At 42.3% G+C, this 20,685-nt stretch overlaps 1 protein-coding gene across 4 annotated transcripts in view; it reads right to left on the bottom strand.

Annotated features, from left to right (window-relative positions):
• arap2 (ArfGAP with RhoGAP domain, ankyrin repeat and PH domain 2) overlaps positions 1–20,685 on the bottom strand; it is a 130,612-nt gene that overhangs the window by 29,438 nt on the left and 80,489 nt on the right. For all 4 annotated transcript variants that reach the window (XM_047606624.1, XM_047606613.1, XM_047606641.1 and 1 more), the window contains 3 exons: positions 11,910–12,054; positions 2,247–2,349; positions 1,518–1,716 (listed from right to left, as the gene is read on the bottom strand). In XM_047606624.1, the coding sequence (XP_047462580.1) occupies positions 1,518–1,716; positions 2,247–2,349; positions 11,910–12,054 (447 nt within the window). The remainder of the gene's footprint in view (positions 1–1,517; positions 1,717–2,246; positions 2,350–11,909; positions 12,055–20,685) is intronic.

Here is a 20,685-nt window from a genome sequence, read left to right as displayed (position 1 = left end):
CTTGCTCCCAGTGTGAACTCCACTGGTGTATGATAGCAAGTCAGTGATGTGCGGTGGTGGTTGGAGAGGCCGTTGGTGAGGATTGGCAGTTACATTTCCATCAGTGTGCCCCAGGGCAGCTATCACTACTGTGGTAGTTTACCACCACCACCACGGTATGACTGCAGAAGAATGGCAGCTGTGACTGGTGGTGGCGACCTACCTCAGTAGTCTTTGGGTATTTAGAAAAGCACTATATAAAATTGATGTATTATTATTATTATTTTAACTTTCTAAAATCTGTTTTATGATAAAGTGTGAATAAAAAGTGATGAATGGACATGACAAACATGAAATAATTATTTTGTTGGCCAAAATATGAAAGAAATTTCTGAAGTTTACAATATAAAACGCATTTGATTTTTGACCTCACTCATGGAAGAGTGTAGGTATCGGTAAGTCATGCATCTAAGTGCATCTAAGTCAATGATATTTTTTAACCCCCGCAAAGCACAAGAGCACTTGTGGTGAATCTGGCTTTCTTGAAAACCAAACCACCAGTTGCTTTTGATGCAGAGTAAAGAATTTCAGAAAAATAGCACAGATAATAGAGAAATGGTAATGCAACTGTGTAGAAACACGACTAATAATATCAGCTATGACTACAACTGCTAGGCAGGTGCATCTACACATCAACCGAAGTTGTTTTCATAATTTAAGTTCAGTGGTAAGCCTCGGCTGTCGCCTCCCAGCAAAAATATGAGTCCAAACTCAAACTGACTCCGAGGCAACTCCGTGTGAGGTGTTTGATGTTCTCCCTGTGCCTGCATGGGTCTTTGGTCTTACACCAAGACAGATTCCTTGTACGTTTGAGCATACGCGGCAGTAAACCTGACTGATTAACTGTGGCCTTAGGTATCCGTCTCCCTCTCTCTCATTGGATTGGCAACCCGTCCAGTGTGTACCTCACCTCTCGCTTGATGCCAGATGAAATGAGCTCAAGGTCCCCCGTGACCCTCTACGGGCGAAAGCTAACAGGTGGTTATTTCATGATTTACTCTTACAAAAGGTAAGTGTTGTGAAGGATGAATATTTTATTCCTGGATTTGTAGCGTAAGGCTTTAACCAAATTATAGCTGGGTGCCAAGGAGAGTAAATGATAGTGTCCACCTGTCATTTTCAGGATTTAAAACGAATAAAGTTAATCTGGTTAGCTCGGTGCCTGGGCTAAAGAAACGCAGAAATAAAAGCAAAAAAAAATAAATAAATATACCACCAGTTTCAGTCAAGTTCTCTAAATTGAATTTGTTGCATTTAAACCACATTAAAATGAACATACACCAATCAGTCACAACATTAAAACTAATGACAAAGTGTTTTTCTGGGAAACTTTAGGACCTGGCATTCGTGTGGATGTTACTTCGACATGTGCCACCCGCGCAGACCGTAACACCACCTGGGATACAACCGCGAATATAGGCGGTCGCTACGTCATTGCACCAAAACAAGACAACTAAACAAGTACGAGATGTGCTTACTGAGCTCCTGCAGTTGTTTGAGCTGAAGAACTTCCTCCTCTCCCTCCTCCTCTCCCGAGCTGTAGTGCAGGGCAGAGCCTTCCAGCATGAACCAGCCCAACCTCCAGTGGTACAGGTCGTGGCCCTCTTTGTAGTGCAGCCTGCCAATCAGCTCCACGTCTTTCCGCACCAGCCCGTCGACCTTAGACGGGACGAAGCACTGCGGGTAAAAAAAACAAACAAAGAGTAACCAGGCTTGAGAACTTTCACAATTAACTATGGGAAACTTTTCCGCTCTAAATAAATGTTAACGGTTTCTGGCTGCGATATTTTCACTAGCGACCTACCGCTATGCTCGGTCTGGCCATTGTTCAGTGATTCACACTGAAATATGGAGGTCTGCGAGGCCTATGCTACAGATGGAGAGACATATGGACTCCTGCCGCTATACCTCCTACTATCTATGACCGGGTTGCCTGGGACTTAAAAGATAAAAGCGAGACGACGGAACATATTTATGTAGGGTGTTATTACAAGATCCTGTCAGCATGTGGGGGAAGCGATAGCAGGACCACTTGTCTTACTGAAAGCAGCGCAGGCACCATGGGGTTCACTGAGGATACCGAGTGTGTGTGTGTTGCAAAGAGTGAATGGAAAAGCGTGAGGCGCCTTTGGTTCCGCGGCACAAAAACTCCTTCTGAAAGTAGAAAAATAAGTGTGGTTTGTGTGCGTGTGTACAAAGAGTGCCACCTTTGTTAGCGCCTGGATCCAGTCGTGCTGCGTTTCCTGCGTTTCAGCGCCGACAATCAGCACTCGCTCCGTCTGCAGGTACATCTCCACGGTAAACACAGCCCTGCCAGAGACGCACAGATCATCTATTAGATACCTGGACTGGAAAATGGCCTCACAACACATGAACTTACGGAGGGAACAGGGAGAAGGAGCATGAAAACCCATCTTTCGCAGGTCGAAGAAACCGCGAGAGGACTCAACCTGGCAGAGTCTTTGTCAAGGTGGACAGTGGCGTCCGTGTTCACAGTAACGAGTAATACGAGTCAATATCTGTCCTCGGATTGAATGAAAATCCTTATTGGTTATCTGACTGTGTCTGCGTTCTGTGATAGGCGCCGTGCCGCACCACGCCCCTCCCCTACACACATACACGTGTGTTTAAACTTGTTCAAATTTCAGTTCACACAGATTAAAAGCAAACTAGTTCTCGTTCATATTCTGACATTTTGTAATTTTGAACAATGTTCATAGACATGGACTTGTTTTCTTCAGACCGATTTTGGAAGCGATTTACAGAAAAACATGATATTTTTTTCCCATGTGTTGTTTGTGTGGAATAAGCCCCATTTGCGAGGGATTATCTTAACCTGGGATGCCTCTGATTCAGACTTTAGCCCATGTCTGTGTTTCATGTGGTGCATTCACATGGGATAACGCCTCACTCAGCTGTGTTTCAGACACAGCTATAATTACTACGCAAATTATAAAAGATAATAAAATATATTTTTGATGCTATTTATTCCACGGCCGAAATTACAAATGACCTGTAAATCACAGGGATGCTGATTCACACTAGATTAGTTTCATCACAGGACCTCTGTGTTACGAGAGGTCAGGCAATTTATGGTGTAATTTTTACTTTACAAATTACAGACATGAACGTTTCACACAGGATTAAGAAGATCACAGACGATATCAGAAATTATTGCAAATTACCAGAGGCCCCCAGGTAAAACTAACGAGTCCCATGTGAATTGGAGTCTCGTGAGGCACGGGAGGCGACTTCTCTTTCAGTGGCACCAGTCATGCTGTTTGTCGTAAAATTGTAAAACCTTTTTTTTTTTATTATTTATTATTTTCAACTTGAATGGGGGTGAACGTCATTATTTCCCTCCATACCGAGCAAAACTCATGCCTGCGCTCGCACTCGGAAAACTATGTGTTCAGTTCAGAGTTCACAAAAATATGAACACGTTCAATGAGCGCGCTCGCGCACAATGCAGGCGCTGGAAAAATCAAAAATCCAAAGATAAAGAAAAGGTTTCCTCACACTTGAATTTGAGAGGAAAAAAAACCCACATACTGGACATTGTTATACTGCATAACATGCACATTCGGATCAATACTCTGTGTAAACATTCCCACATGCGGCGCTCATTACAACCCCAGTCAGATCTGTTGATACTGAGCTGCTTCACTGGAGCAGTTGGGAGGCTGGTGTGTGGCTCAAGGTATTCACTCTCTTTAATAGGACACATCACATCATTACGGGTTAGCGCTGCAGGAGAAGCTAAATACAAAGAGCTCTGTTCCGCCAAGTGATTCTGTGTGGTCTTTTGTGGAAGTAATCCGGTTGGTTAAAATGTGCGGAGCCAAGGGGTTTCAATGAACTGATTCTGTCCCCAAAACACATCATTTTAAATGTTAATTATTCCAAAAAAATAAAAAAATTAAATAAAAAAATCCTGTTTTATTAACTAAATAAGGTCAGCAACGTCTATCGGATAAAACAAAGTTACAATTTAGTTAGACTTTTCCTTAGTTCTGCTGGATGTGATTAATGTGCCATGGTTGTGAAGTGATTTCGCCAGTGCCACATTTTAACACAACAGACAACAAAGTCATGCTACGTTCGGAGGAAGGGGTTTGGATAAAGAAAAATAATCACATAAAACATCGAGATAGACACAAACATTACACACCGTGTGTTTCTTCAATGAACATACTGTTTTCTGGGAACCTAATTAAAGGCTACGAATGAGTGTTATAACGTGTTGATTGTTGTGATCGTTGACTGTGTTCAGTACTGGTACACACTGGTAATTTAACTACTATTTAGTTTCATTGTATTACCTTTAACAGCAGACTTCCATCCCATCTCATTCACATCTATGGGAGCACCTCTGTACGGAAGGAAGTGTGTTTCTAATCTGTGGATCTGTGTGCTTCTAATCTGTTGAGATGTGTGTTTCTAATCTGAGGAGCTGTGTGTGTCTGATCAGCAGTCCTTTCGTCAGTGTCCATTACTTACAGTTATATGAAAATCCTCATTGGTTATCTGACTGTGTCTGCGTTCTGTGATAGGCGCCGCACCGCTCCCCTCCCCTACACACATACACATGTGTTGCTGTGTCCCGCTCTGCTCACTCTGACACACAACAGCTCTCTGTCTCTTTGGTTTGCGGTCTTTTCCGTTAACGTTTAGAGTTTCTTCAGCTTCAGGTTTGTTTTTACTCCGGTTTGTACTTACTTATCAACCAGTGGAGTTCTGGTGAACGTGGGTTCGTTTGCACGTGGTGCAGATTAATGCCTGCCTGAGATTTCTTTTTCTTTTTTAACCGTCGGGTTAGGAGTCTCTGACACTTTCTTGTTGTATTTCTTTAAAAGATAAAGGTAGCAGTGGTATAAATATTACAAATTAAGCTACGTTTAGGCCCCGCCCCGAGTACAGATACAGATACAGATAATTCGTATGGTTAACAGATACAGATACAGATACAGATAATGCTGTACTCGCTCATCCCTAGTTTTTATTCTTACTACCATTGTCTTAGTGCATGTTCTGGGGGACTCTGACTTCTGGAGATCATTTTGTTTGTATACATAAATGAAATTGGAAAAAAAGGGCCATGAATAAAGTTAGAAAGTGGCAAATGTGAGAAAATGAGTCCAGAAGTGCTCTCATCTGATTTTATGAATCGAAATCCGTTACTTTACAAAGACAGCTGCTTTTATGAAACTCAGAGATGTGATTATGTGGAGCAACCTAGTGAAGGTTTGCTGCCTTGTTTTTATTGTTAGTGCACCTAAAATATAGAAATTTCTGACTGAGTACGGCAGTCACTTTACCTACAACTTACTTATCCAGAATACGACTTCAACGGTGTGCGTCATTTGAACATAAATTGTGCATGAGGATGTGCGTGCACACAGCAAACACTTAATCCTTCAAAATGCAAAATAAATAAATAAATAAAAAGCGCATGCATGCACTTCCACCTCCACTCATCCGCACACGGACGCAGACTCGCCGGCAGAAACCCCTTGCTGTCGGAAGCGAAAAGGCAGCTATTAATCTTTGTTGGTCTTTCTTGTCCTCCACCCCCCCGCACCTCTCTCCCAGCGAAGGCACGCAGGTCAGAGTATCACTACCTTAATGGTGTGCGCACACAGCCGAGCAGCAGCTCCTTTTGTGCCGGAGCGCGGCAGAGAGGGCGGCTCTAAATGCTACAGCGATGGGTGTTTAAGGTGCCGTGTCACGGGGGTCACGGCGGCGCTGAGTCGCTCTCTCCTCGCGCGTGTCGGGGGAACAGGCGAGACATGGGTGTTTGTGCGCCCTCGCATGACCCCGCTCTCCCTCCTCCTCCTCCTCCTCCTCCACCCTTACTCCACTCCACGGCGGCAGGTGCGCAGACGCTTGTTAGAGAGGGGGGGTCCCAGAGGGAGAGCGAGGGAGAGCGCGGCGGATAGGTGAAGCAATGCACTGGGCAAGTGCTATAGTAGAAAAAATAAATAAATAAAAAAGGACAGGACGGGCGGGATGAGAGATGAACGCTGCTTTATGAGAGTCCCAGAGGGAGGGATCGACTGAGGGAGAGGAGAGGAGATCCAAAGAAGGAGCGACAGAGGTGCTTAAATAATGACATGCAGGAGACAGAACGTTAAGGTCATGCATTCAATTTTTTTAGAAGACTGTGTTGTTGTTTTGTTGTCAACAACGTACGAACAAATACTTGGGAAGTGTGTTAGATGACAGACTGAGATTTAGCGACGGCAGAGATGTGATTATAAAAAGGCTCAACAGCATCTGTATCGCCCCCATAAACTAAATCTAATCCGAAATCTAATGCCGTCAGGAGTGTGTCTGAGATTGGCTGATTGTTTAAGAAACAGAATCAAGTCTGGTTTTGTTCCAGGAGCTATCAGACTGGTGAGCAGCCGCGGCACAAGAAGCTGCAGATTGGTGACTCATGCGTTCAGGCACTTCTGGTTGTTATTGCCAGTTCTGCACTGGCTCTGCCGCTAGTTTGTGTGCTTAGACCTTTGATATTGTCATGTCATGACATGCTTTCTTGTTGTTTTTGTGAACAAATTGAGGCTGTCACATGTACTTGCTTAGAACGACTAGCTGACTAGAGACAGCTACCTTGTGTGCAATGACAACTGAACTTCTTCTTCTTCAAAGGACAAATTAACTATTGTGAAAGTGACCACTGGAAGCGTGTAAAATTTAAAAATTACAAGTTTCCTGTAAAATAATAATGATGGGCAACATAAAGACAAGGCAGATGCCTCTAAACATGCCTCAAAGTTATTCAAATGGGGTGACTTACATATAAGTTTGCCATTGTTCATACCAGATGAGGCACAACATTATGACTACCTGATTCTGATACATTCTTAATATTGTGTAGGTCTCCCTTGTGCCTCCAAAACAGTTGTGACCCATCAGAGAATGGACATGGACCTTCTGAGGGTGTCCTGTGGTGTCTGGCAAAGGGCCTTTGGGTCCTATGGGTGGAGGGGAGTGGCCTCTGTGGAACAGGCTTGTTCCAGCGTATCCCACAAATACTTGATCAGTTTGGGATCTAGCAAATTTGGAGGCCAGGTGTACCACCATCATGTCTAACTGTCAGTGGTCATAATGTTGTGGCTGAGTGTATGGGAAATTAGCAATGGAGACCAAAACCATTTGTTGCACCAGGCTGCAGACATGATTATTCGTGGTGTATATCTAGACGTTTTAACATGCAAGTCAATGGGGATTGACCTGTTTTTGGACTGTACCATTTCAGGGACTGTAGTTTTCAGTGGTATTTTTTTTTTTAAAACTAGAAGTCAGCCCTTGGAAATGCCTCATGAGCGATGCTTCCATTTTTTTTTCTCCTCATGTATTCCGCCTTTCAAAACCTATACTGTATTATTCCACTTTATATTCTTGTTCCCTCTTTTTAAAAGTTTCGAGAAATAAGGTTACTGGGAGGAACAGCGCACCGCGATAAGCTGATTTCTGTAGTCTGGCTACTAAAGGCAACGGGTCGATGATGAGATTTCAACCCCGCTTTTATATTAAATCAAAACAGAAATATTTCAGGGGGAGAATTTATGCATGGAGAGCGGTGGGGCGAGCGCTCCGTGGGGAGGGAGCGCACTCGATTTCCTTTGTTAACGTTGAATTTTAAGACTCCTTCAGAAAGGGAAACTGGACTAATCCCCAAAAGGAAAGCTGGGTCACCCACGAGCTGTGACGAAAAGAAAGTCAGTCAGGTCTACCGCAGATCATGATGGAAGGATACGATGGAATAGAGTAGAATTTAAGCTCAATATATGTGAGGTTAAACAACTGGAAAACTTCCAACAAAACTTTCTCATTTGATTATTCTGCACAGATGAATCTCAAAGAGTGCTAATCTTTCGTTTTCATCCCGTCACCGCTGTGATCTAAAGTTTTTTCCGCACCTGCGCGAAGATGAAGGAACTCCAGCAGTCTTTCTATGTTAACCTCGTTTCTCGTGATATCTCATCCGTGACTGAGGAAATATTTCATCAGACTGGTGTAAAAAAGTTGACGAAGGTGTCTCAGTCAGACTCTGGGATGCATATACTGTAAAATGGAGCGGATTCGATATTGAGACATCACATGAATGCACGCAGTTTGATTTCACTATAGTATGAGTTTGTCTGGGTGGAGAGGAACAACACTAAATTTCAAATGTTTTCAATCCATATTTCTGTAGCCCTGTATTTTAGGGGTGGGCGATACTGGGAGTCTTGGTATCAATCAGATACCAAGTAATACAGGGCCGGTACGATACTTTTTCTTGAAACATCATGATCACTGAATAACTTCATAATTTTCTTTTTGATTTGTTGTTAATGATAATGATAAAATACATGACATATATTTATGCAAATATTTTCTTCATTAATTGCAATACAAAAATAAATAATCCGCTTTTACTACACGCAATTTATTTAATTTATTTTAGAAGAAAAAAAACATTAGTGCAAAATAAGAAAAAGGAAAAATGTAACACAGAACAATGGAAACAACAATGGGAAATAAAGTAAAGTAACAAAGCTAGTATCGATCCAATATCGATACTGGCTTTGGTATCAATACTATCGATATTTAGATCGATACGACCAGTCCTACTGTATTTTCTCCTAAAAGCTTGTGCGTGATGTGAAATAGTCTTAATTCCTCAGCCTTAGTCTATAAATATATATAACCGTTCACTGACAGGTCGGCACCTGAGCCCTTCTAAAAGTCTGTAAAATAATAATTCTGGTGAGAAAGAAAGAAGACGGAAAGAATAGCGGTGAAAAATAAAAATAAACAAACAAGAAGCAGAAACCAGAAACTGGAAAAGAGCAGGGGTGTAGTTTGTTTTGTGAGGTTTTTAGTTGAATTTCAAGGTCAGAACCGACTTTGGGAAAGGGGGGAAAAAAAGAAGTCCTGGGAAAAAACCTCAACTTATCACCAGCCAGCATACTCCCTCTGCATTAATTCCTTAGGAGTGTAATATTCATCCAACTTCGGCAGACGTATGTTTTCGGGGGGCGCGCTATAATTCACGGTGTCCTCTGCCACGGTGAAATTACCCAAACGCCGTGTTTAATGGAAACGACACCTACGGCCTCCTGCGGCGTGTTGATAGGCTGCTGGTGGGAGTGTGTCATCTGCATACATTAATATTCATGAGCGGCAGGCAGTCAAGAGGTGAGGCGTCCCCCGCTCCATCCGTGCGCGGGCATGAGCCGAGCGACGGAAGTTCCCGGAGTGAGAGGGAGTGAGTGAGGCAGAGTTTAATCTAGCGAGACGCACGGCCATTAAGAGCGCCAGCGACAGAGAAATAATAGCCTTTCTGGGGGCGACGCCGTGACCTGTAACTGGGACGTAAGCGGGAAAACGTTGCATGCCGCTGCTGCTTCACAGGCACCGTCCACGCACAATATTACCGCCGTAAGTGATGTTCGATACCACCGAATTCCTTTCAGATCCGATACGGAGTAAAATTCAGGCTGGTACTGGCGATACCGATCCGATACTTTGTGTAAATGCACCCTAATGCGTCTCGTAAACCTTAAGAAAAAATGGCGTATTTCATATCATAGATTCATAAAGAATACAAGACATCAGAGTCATTTATTTATTTTAAACTATATTGAGCAGTATATTGAGGTATCTGCCTCTTTCCTCATTGTAGCCGAGCTAAAACAGAGGACACAATCATTCCAAATATGTGAAAATGGTGTTTCAAACACTAAATAAAAAAAACAACTAAATAAATTAAAACAAAATTGTTGTTTAGCAATTAAGAACTACTATAAAGTGAAAACTTGCATCTTAATTCTGACTCTGTGCTCTCCTCTTCTGTCCTCCTCATCATAAATGCCTACCTGTGATGTTTCACAAGGTTTGTTTTGTTGCTACAACTCAATAGTTTAGTTATTTTCCACTGTGTTCCTACATCTCCTAGAATGACTGAAGTATCGAAAGTATCGATATTTTGATTTGAGAATCAATTTTAGAGCATAAAGTCCTGGTATCGGAAGTATCGATATTTCAGCGTCATACGTAGATGCCGCACTGAGCGCGTTGGTCCGTTGCTGCGATACGTCAACACGTCCGCCATATTGGATGTGGCAAATCTGCCCCTTTTAGAAATAAGTATTGGCCCATTTTTACCCAAAATACCCTTCGTAGCATCGTAGCAAGTGACAGCTGACGTTAACAGCTAGCTAGATTTGCGCAACTGTCCAAACAATAACCCATAAAATCACAAATTGGCATATTTAAACAAAATCAACTACAACTACCAACAGTTTCACCCATTAAACTCCCTTTCCGTTCTTACCTGTGAAAGGTAATGCCATTAGATCTGGTTTGTACACACTTCCACATGAAAATGAATGAGGAATCTTCTCCGATCGCTCCACTTTGCCACATCCAAGATGGCGGCGACGTTGACGTACGATTCAGGGCTCAATGTGGCTTCTAGGTATCTATGTCTATGACTATAACCACCGTAACATGCCGCTACTGTGTTTGTGTTTGTCCAGCGCATGAGAAAGGTCGTAGAATCAGCTGGCCAGATGTGCTTCTAATGCGTGTATAAATAACATTTTAAAATAAAAGCATTGTTCCCTCTTCATAACATCTGCTGCCATCATTAAGGACTTGGCTTACGCTTTAATCATAAGCCATTATCAGACTGCTAAAGCGCATGTACACACGCACACACACACACACACGCAATGAGATATGGTGCGAAGCTCGCGAGCGGGGAGAGCATCTGTTTCTTCTACTTGTGCTTGCATCACTTCCAGGAGAAATAAAGTTTGTTGTCAGACAAACTTTTTTAACCGAACCATCACCAGGCTGCAAATTCAACGCAGGGAGTGGCTGTGGAAGTTGCAGGAAATGAAGGAAGTGGCACTCATGAAGCATCTGTTAATCAGAATAATGCTCAGTCTAAGTATATTCTAATGAGACATACTGTATGACAACGGAGAGGCACAAGCCAGAAGCCTGTGTTTACGTTTGCGTCTGTGTCAAACCAGACTTGCCTCTGCAATGTATGAAATACATGCGCACTAAACTGTAATTTGGCCTATAAAAGGAAAATAAATCATTTAAAAGGTGTTTGCGCGTCCCTAAAGGAAGTTAAACAGTCACGTAAATTATGATTTAGTGGAGGGGGATGCAAATGAAGCATTGCAAATGGGTTCGACTTTATATCTGGTGCCGTGTCTGTACGTGGGCCACGTGTTTGTAAGAGCGGATTTAAATGTTGGGTGTAAATAATAGCCACATAACCGGGCTTATCTCCTGTAAAGTGGAATTTATGCGTAAAGCGCCGCTTCATGCGCTGAATTTAGATTTACAACATGTATTGATAATAAATTGTAATAACCACAGTAAAACCAGTTTGAGCGTTTTTTTAAGTGACAGTCCCGAAGAGGTCGGACCTGTTTGTACTGGCGACATGTTATGTGGTGACAGCACAGAATTCATGGGGAGGCAAAACTATTGGCGTTTAGTTTTTAAGTTACATGCTTTTAATTTGAATGCCCGACAGTAGAAAATGCTCGGTTTGCATTAGTAGCAATCTGAATCCATTCCTTATCTTCTAATGTTGATTTAGTATTGTGCATTCACATCGAGATCCATATGTAAAATTACATGAGCAATAACTTAAAGGGAGAATGTCTCCACTTATGCCTCTTATGCAAACACAGAAAAACCACAACGTTACAGTACTGAGCGACAGATAGTGGCTTATTTGTTTAGATTGAAGTCTTTGAGATTGCTTTTAAGAGGTTTTACTTCCATTTTGAAATCCTAATCAGTCAGTTTAAGGTTTGGACCTGCCGACTAAATGTGTGCGTTCTTACCCGGCTCCGGTCATCGTCTCCGTCCTGCTGACGGCCAGGCTGACCACTTCAGTGACGTCCACCCTGCCGATGGCCGAAGGGCTTCGCTCGCTCTCGTAGAAACTCAGGAAGCCTCCCTCCAACGTACACCAGCGCCGGGTCATGTCTGAAACGCACAAATACACAGACTCAGCCACACATTGGAATACCGTTAAGTTAGACCAAATGTGCTAAATGCTAAGTGTTACGCACGTATTTATTAGTGAATCACAAAATTGCTTATTAGTTTATGTTACCTGTATTAATATTTTTATGTGATCTTTCACTTTTTGAACTATTCAACAATCCACTGAGTGGCATTCAGGTCTTACTCACCAAATGATCAATCTTAAATGCAAACTTTAAAGTAGGGCTTTATAAGTGTAATTACAGAGTAATGGTTCAAAACACTGCCCGACATTTTCAAGATTCTGTTGAATATATATTTCTCATTCCATTTAGGTGAGCCAGTTTTAGCATACCTTGAGCAATATTTACACCATTGTGGCTCCATGAATGTGTCTTGTAACAACAACACAAACACAGCTATGCGCATCATCCTGGAAAGACTTGTCATTGGTTCAATAAATAGTTTCTCTAGATACACAAAAGAGTCTCAGAAAGAGCTGCGACGCGAAAGCTGAACTCTTACTGAGTTAATATTGGAAATGTGTTAAGTTTAGCCCAACAGTGAGTACGTTTAACTGCACGTGAAAAAAATGAATAATTCCCTTAGTCCGACTTTAACTGGACAACTTGAGTGCATGTTAACACGTTACTACGACTAAAATCGGAGTTGTCCCGATCTGATTAAGACGCCCAGATAATGCGATTGGAAATCGATTTTCTTCAGCATGTGTACGCTTAATTGGACTTTAAACTGCTGCGCTGGCGTATGACCCCGGAACAAAACATCCAAGAAAGCCGGTCGCAGAAGAAGAAGAAGGTGAACAGAACCGGTAGAACCACCTGAGGGATAGCGCGCATCTTATCAGCCCCATGAGTATCGTGCACATTATGTATGAGATTAAAAAAGCTAAAATATTATTCATCTTCTTGTTTGAAATGTCGGTCTGACGCATGAGTGACTCTTGTTCATTATATGACGTAATAGGTCAACTGGAAAGGGGGCTGTATTAACATGGTATTAACCCACTGACAAGACACACATCGCCACCTGGTGTGGAGGAAGAGGACATGTTCCTGTCAGTTACTGGATTTTATCTATCTAATGTGCTGGTACAGTCTGGGCCAGTCAGACTTAAAGTGGTTATTGTGGATGTATTCAACTTTTATTGTGAAACACAGTAATACGATCACTCTTTCTTGGCATTGGAGCGAGACTCAGTGAACATCTGAAAAACTGTGATGGAAATGATGCTGATTGAGTTCATTAATGTATGTAGCTGTACTTACAACGTGACAGACATTCTCCCCCCCTTTGTCTTTTTTTTATAGGGAAGCTAATCAGAAGCTAACTTCAGACAATCTTTAGCACTGTTTCTTCACTGTCAGTGGTTCTATTGGATTACTTCTGCAGAACCATACATTTGCATACTGATAAAATTCAAAACCAGCCATTGTGTCTGTAAAAGCAATTAATTAGAGGCATCAGCGTGAGAGACTGGTTTGCACAATTAGCGCTACTCCAAGCCTATTTAACACGGCTAATGGCTCTCTGCAAACTGATACAGCGCTACTACAAAAACCGTTTAAAAGTTCAGAGATAAAAGTCTGTGTTTCAGCGTGCACGGTACAAGGCCCTGCACACATCGGGCTGTTTTCATCCCAAGCCAAACGGCACATTGTAAAGGCACCTGAAGGCCAGTTTCAAGCTGCCAGGTTTGATATCCAAGACTCAACGTAAAAAGGTAAAAGAACATCCACACACCAATTAGCAAAGTGGCAGACCATGGCCTTCGTTCCCAAATTATCAAAAGAGGTTTTGGCATGGCACACAAACTGTTGAACACCAGATTCGTGAAAGCTTTATGATTGCAATCAGGTGGCTTATGTGAGCGCTGCGTGTCACTTGCCAGTCAAGTATAATATATACAGAGAGTGGGGACGCAAACAAGCGCACGCACACACACACACACACACACAAAAAAAATTAAAACTGTTAAGAGCCTCCAAGTACCGAGCAGATTTCAATCAACAAACATGATCTCAGTGGAAAGGCTGGAAAACACACAACATTGTCTTTCATGACTCTCTGACTGTGCGATTTACATAGCCAATGAGCATGAAGTTCATGAAAACATACCTAATTTTGGATTTTCAAAGTCACCGTGCCATCTGCTTTTTTGTTCCGCAACACACACACACACACACACACACACACACACACACACACACACAGACAGCATTCCACCCCACACCCCCTGTCGTTCGCGGCTCCAAAGTTTCCACTGTATTTCGTCTCATGAATATGCTAATTGTGCATTCCTTTGCCAACTGTGTGATGTTTCGAAGGAACAGATATAGTTCCGATAAAAAGGAAGTGTCTACAACTGGCTGTTAAAAGAAAAAGGATGTGATAAGCATGGGAAAGGAGGATGTCAGTTTTGGTTCCATTCTCCCCTTCGCCGCCTTCGCTTCTGACTTTTTCCTTCTGTTTCCAGTTTATAAAGGAGGGAAAAAAAAATGATTTGGACAGGATTCTGCAAACAGCCTTAAAAACTGCAAAATGACTAATATCTAGTTGCTTACCGTGACATTAAAAAAATAAAAAATGTTCCTCTGACCTCACTCCACAATTATCCTAGTAGCTGAAGATTCATCATTTCTATTTGAAACCGACCGTGTATGTAGCAGTTGTGTGTGTGTGTGTGTGCGCGCAATAGAAAAAACAAGCGGCGGAGAGAGTCTGGTATTTAAAGCCATTACCAATCCAATCTATCTGACAGGACATAGCGTTGTCTTGGCGACGGGAAAGATTTTCACTTTTGTTTCAAATGTGTTCCTTGAATCACTGAGGTGTCACGGGAAATGTCATGTCCATCATTTCTCGACAGAGGATAGTTAGGCTCTTGTTTTGTGCCATACTTCCCTGTAATGTTGCCTTAATTTCTCCTGCCCTACGCCTAATAGGTTAATAACGGAATAGTTTGTACAGTGTGAAACCACCACACGCACACAAAAAAGTGCTTCTCAATGGTTCCTGTGGGTGTTACAGGACTAACCCTAACCCTAAGTGCTGGTATGTTCTATGGAAATAGTTCCCAACAAGAGCGGTTTTGTTTGTACGGTGTGAAACCTCCCAACAAAGACTGCTTCCCAATGGTTCCTGAGGTGGTTTTTAAGGTCTAATCCTCAAATGATGGTGGTTCCTAAAAGTTCAACAGGATATGAAAGCATGAAAATGGAGATTTCATACTTGACATCTGTTACCATGCAGGAGGTGAAGGCACTTAGACTTTCATCCATCTGACAATACCATCGGGGGCGAATCTGTTCCTTCTGTAGCGCGACAACTACCCACAACCACCTCGACATGATGGCATTACGTGAAAAGACAAAGACTTGTACCTTTAATCTTTGCTTTTAGGAAATTAAAGTTTTATGGCAGCGTCGGTCAGTCAGTCCAAGAATTTGGTCATCTCGTCGTCTAAAGGACTGCTATGAAACTCGATATGGGCATTTGTGAGACTGAATGTTCTTGACTTTGGTGATCCCATTTGTTTTTTTTTCTCGCGCAACCACCAGGTCGACATTTGCACTTCAGAGTAAAGAGTTAGTGCAGTCATTCATGGCTTTTATGACCGTATCTAACAAAAAATGTGCTTTCCATGTCAGCCTCAAGCAATTCATGGTCACGCTTTCTTAGTTAACAAGCCTAAATCCTTACAGGACGGGAGCCTTTTCCCCGTACAAGCTCTTCTTACACCTGGGGGTCCGAAGTAACAAGATATCGCTGGTAATCATCTCAGGTTAGCCCTACTTGATAACTTCCTCTCATTACAAAATTTAAAATCCTCCCTGCAGTACAATAAACTCTACAATAAAGTAGTAGACACTTGGCGACAATGGTTTGCAGAAGACATTGGTTTGTTTTAGGGTTCCCAAGCATTAAAAAGGTTAGGAACCTCTGGTCAATGTCATGTTAAGTCCCAGCAGATATAGACCTTGAAATTAGTCAATGAAAGGGACGTGAATATTGAAAACCATTACAGGCTACCATTACTAATGGATTCTATTGTTGGCATATGTGGCATCCAACTCTTCCACTGAGGGCGTAGAGCAAATGTTTTTAATTTCCTCTCCATGCCACTCCAAGGACATAGACACTAAAGATCCCTCTGTGAATGCTGAAGGCAAATTGCTGTGGGATCGAGGGTCCAGACAGTGTGGACACATGGAAATGGCTCCCCGCTCGTACAATGAGTTTTGGAAGAACTATCCGAACGCCGGCCAGCACAAGACACAGGCGCAGATGCCGGCACAAGGCCTTGACACGCCTGGGAAACAGACGGAAGGGGAAGAAGAGGGAATAAGGGGGGCGCCAAAAGGTTAAGAGAAACAATATCTGACAAATGGAATTCATTATAAAGTTACTGACCTTCTTTTAGTTTGATTCGTGAATGCGTGTACGAGGGATTTAGCAGCTTAAGGGGAAGACCAAAGAGATTATGGTCATATTAGGTAGGAGAAGATTGCACCAATAGGATTTAAGATACCAAACAGACAACAGGTGTGAGGATACTATTCAATATAATGACTGCAGCAAGTCGGTGGTGATGTGGAAGAGCTGCAATGATTCGCTCGTTCGTTTGACTATGACAGTTCAAATATGTGGCACAAGTTCCTTCCCAACTCCACAGTGAATGCCTTTGGATGCGTTGACGACATTCCACCAGGAAACCGGCTTTATCAGAAAGGCGCACATCACCAAATCAATCACCAGCATCCTTCTTCCTTCTTTGTTTGTGCTTCAGCGTTTCCTTAGCGGGTGGGACACCACTAGCTCCGACACAAGCAAGCAGCGCAATAGGGGGAACAATGGTGCTTGATTTACAATCAGGCAGCTGCGTCCATTGCCAGCTGTTCCCCGCACACAGCAACGGGCCCCGCGGCCCAGCCGTTCTCCGCGGGAGTCCGCAACCAGCCGCCAGAGACAACGCTAGCGGAAGCCAACCGCGGTACATGCCTCCACCAGCTAAATTGGGCCAATTAGCTTGTACGCCAAGAGTGTTCCCCGCGTAGTAGAAAGGCCTGCGAATCTACAATGTGGGACCTCTATTTCTGCCTTTTTCACCCATCGCCTCCCCATTCACTTCAGACATATGTAAAACGTGCAGAAAGCTTGCATGTTAGCGGTTTGATTAGCGGTTTGATTAGCGGTTTGATTAGACGAATCTATTAAAAAAATAATTAAACCGTTACTGTTCATTCGCTGAATTGGTTAATGAGTTATACGATTAACATGTTTGCTCAAAAGTTTTGGTTACGATTGCGTATCAGGATTTATTTTTAACTGCAAGCCACCAGATTCGCCCAACGGCCCCCCATCCCCCCATAACTTTTTATCGACACCGCACAGACATCCATTTCCGTGTGCATCGAAATAGCAGACGCCTTTCCACTGAATCAACCTCTTCCCTCGCTCACTCTCCCACCTCTATCCCCTTCCACCAATCCTCTGCCTATCTCGGCATCGGACTAAAATATCTGTGATGAAGACATCTGCTGGACAGCTTGTCAGGGGGGCTGGAAATGGAAATCGAGAAACTGAAGGGATCTGAACGATCTGTCTGTGCCAGAATTACAGCCCACTTCATTACAGGGAGGAACGGACAGATATGGCATAAGATAAAAACACTATCCGCCGTGTGTTTCTGGATTTAGAAACGGCACAAGTCCCTCATTTAGCAGATGCACGGTAATAAATACAAAGGAAAAGCGCATCAGATTACGCTTCTTTTAAATAAACCATAAATTGAAAAGCATAAATCTGACTACTTAAACACATTTTAGACTCCGAACCGTAAAGAAGATTCGGTTCATTAGCAAAAACCTGCCTCCAACTTTGCATTCGCAAGTAATTGGACTGTGCATATGGGCTCAGATTTGTGTCCTCAATAAAACTGTTAACATAATTCTTCTTCTTCTTCTTCGGTCCTCCCTCCCTTCCTCCCTATGGCTTCTCTCTCTGGCAGTTGTGAGCTACTGTCGGAGAGGAAAAAAAAAAAAAAGAAAACAGAGCACCGCTGATGAGGAAAAGACACAACTAATCAGAAATTAGGGGGTGCCATTTCCCTGCTGCCACTCACCATTTCAGACAGTAACTGCATTCTGTGTCTCTTTTCCTCCCCGGACTCACACACACAAACAGGGAGCGGCACAAAACAAGTACGCACTCTTGAATGTAGGAGTAGCGTGAGTCACTCCTCTGCCCAGGACTTCATTTACCCTAGAATTAACTGTACAAACCGGATACGGAGCACTACAGCAAACAGTAAATTAAGTGATGTGACGCTGGAGAGTTGAATAGTTCAACAGTGTCCCAAGCACGAATAGAACAACAAGGAACATCGTCTTTCCAGTCCTAATTTGTATTACCGGCATCGAGACCGAGCGCGATCATGCTAAAATGCTAAGTAGCTATTCTAATTCATCATGGCGGACCGGCGCAATGATCCCCCATGCCACCTCTGTCAAAGCCATTACTAAAATTGCTCGCCAAATTAATTTACGTCGTTCAGTTTCCTTCGGTGGCTGCACAAATGCCTGTTCCGGTTGACTCCGGACAAAGTAAATAAATAAATAAGAGAAGAAGTTAAAGACACTGAGGCAGAGTGCTTTTATTAAGCCGTGAGCACAGCCTATGAATTATTAAAAACACATCTATAGACCATCAAACCATTAGCCTGGGAGCGAAAGGCATCCTGGAGTATGTTCAAAAATACCTCATCCTGCCGTGCTCACAAAGGCCTGACAGCGCTTCCTTGTGACTGAAGAAGTTGGAACACATTGAGCTTTAAACCCAACCCCTCTGAATTTTTTAACAGCTGCAGGCGCAGTTAAAGCGCCATTAAGGCACAAAAGCCGGACTCGGGCGGTTCTCTATAATAGATGAAATAACAAGGTGTTTATCGGCCGAAAAAATTACGAGCACTTATCTGTGGGGAGATCACTCTGTAAGTGGTACAAAACGCACAAGAGCGGCTGAAATGGGACTTGACCAAATGGACACCTGTGGATTTACTCCAGCAGAAATACTTCCCGGTTGTGAGACAATAAACCGCATCCTGTCATATTACTTTTTATAAAAAAATAAATTAAAAAAAGTGGTTATAACAGAAGTTAAAGTGAGTTATAGCCTACAACTTCATCGTTCACAGCATGGACTGTATATAAATATGGATAGGGACATAACGATACACTCAACTCATGATTCAATACAATTTCCAATTCATTCATTTTTATTTTTTTTAAGTTTGCAGACAAATGTAACTTCCAGACACAAACTATGCAATGAATGCATATTTTTTTTTTATAAAAAAAAACTATCTATACATAGAGAGAGAATCTTTAACAAATTAAAGAGAATCCCTTTTTATTTCTATGAGGTAGCGTAAACTGTGCAATGCAACGCTTATGTCCTCTTCTTAAAAGTGCAACTGAAATTACATTAAATAAACAAAATCTCTTTCAAATAAACAAACTAAGGCTTGGATGTGTTCCTACAAGTTGTTCCTAGAATACCGACAGTGATGCATTACTTTGATCAAGTGAACTCAAAAATAGATTGTGCCCTCTGCTGTTTAAAAAGGGCATCGCGATTCATTTTTCCAATTTTTAACTGTTTTGTGATGCATCATTACATCACTAAATATGGAAGTGCGTCCCACCCTCCTTGCAAGGAAATGTTTGATTAATGACTAGATATTTATGTATTCTTTTCCAACTATAGGACCGCGTCACAGAGCGGATGGCATGGACACTTGTAGCGATTGCAATGTCACATCTGGTTTGTATAGTGTCCAATACCTAACTAAAACAAAACTTCTCAGAAAAATGAACGCTTGAATATGCATCAGTATTAACTACTACATGTTAACTACATAAAATGACTGAAAATGACCATCCATGAAGAACTGTACATGTACAAGAACAGAGCTTTTAATGTGGCCCAAGTCCCATCCACATAACAACCTTTACTGCAGCCAGCCACTAGGGGGAGCTGTATTTGCTTTGGTTCACTTTTGAGGAGCTGTCTATCTTTATACAGTCTATGGTTCACGCGTGTAGTGTTGTAGCAAAAACAGTCAAATCGTTAACAGAAGTTCGAGGCTGCTAACTAGCATTTACACACTTGAGAGGAATGTGGTCCAGACCAAAAAATAGGTAAAAGCAGAGTTAATGTTGGACTTGTATTCACTAGATTAGCAGTAACACAATTCAAAACACAAGCCAATGTTGCTCCATCCTATTAGAGGCCAGAGTTAAACTCTCAACACAGCTTTAAGAAGCAAAATGCCATTTTCATATTTCTGCTATCATTCCCATTTTGTTGAAAAAAATGTCCCTTGGAATTTTATCCCAAAAATAATCATATATATAATAACCATTTATTCAGTGAATGCAGGTATTTTAAAGCATTTTTTTTTTAAAATATTTAATTTTGGATACCCTCACTATCATGCTTAGGTCACCTTGTTCCCAGTTTGTTCGGTCACAGTATTATCTAACCAGTATAATTCATGGCAAAAACCTATGAAATTAAGAGCCAGGCTGCAATACATAGGAATTATCC

Source organism: Mugil cephalus, chromosome 1 (genome assembly GCF_022458985.1).
Source record: "Mugil cephalus isolate CIBA_MC_2020 chromosome 1, CIBA_Mcephalus_1.1, whole genome shotgun sequence".
Taxonomy (NCBI): domain Eukaryota; kingdom Metazoa; phylum Chordata; class Actinopteri; order Mugiliformes; family Mugilidae; genus Mugil; species Mugil cephalus.
Note: the sequence above shows the minus strand (reverse complement) of the source record. Positions and strands in the feature narration are given on the sequence as shown.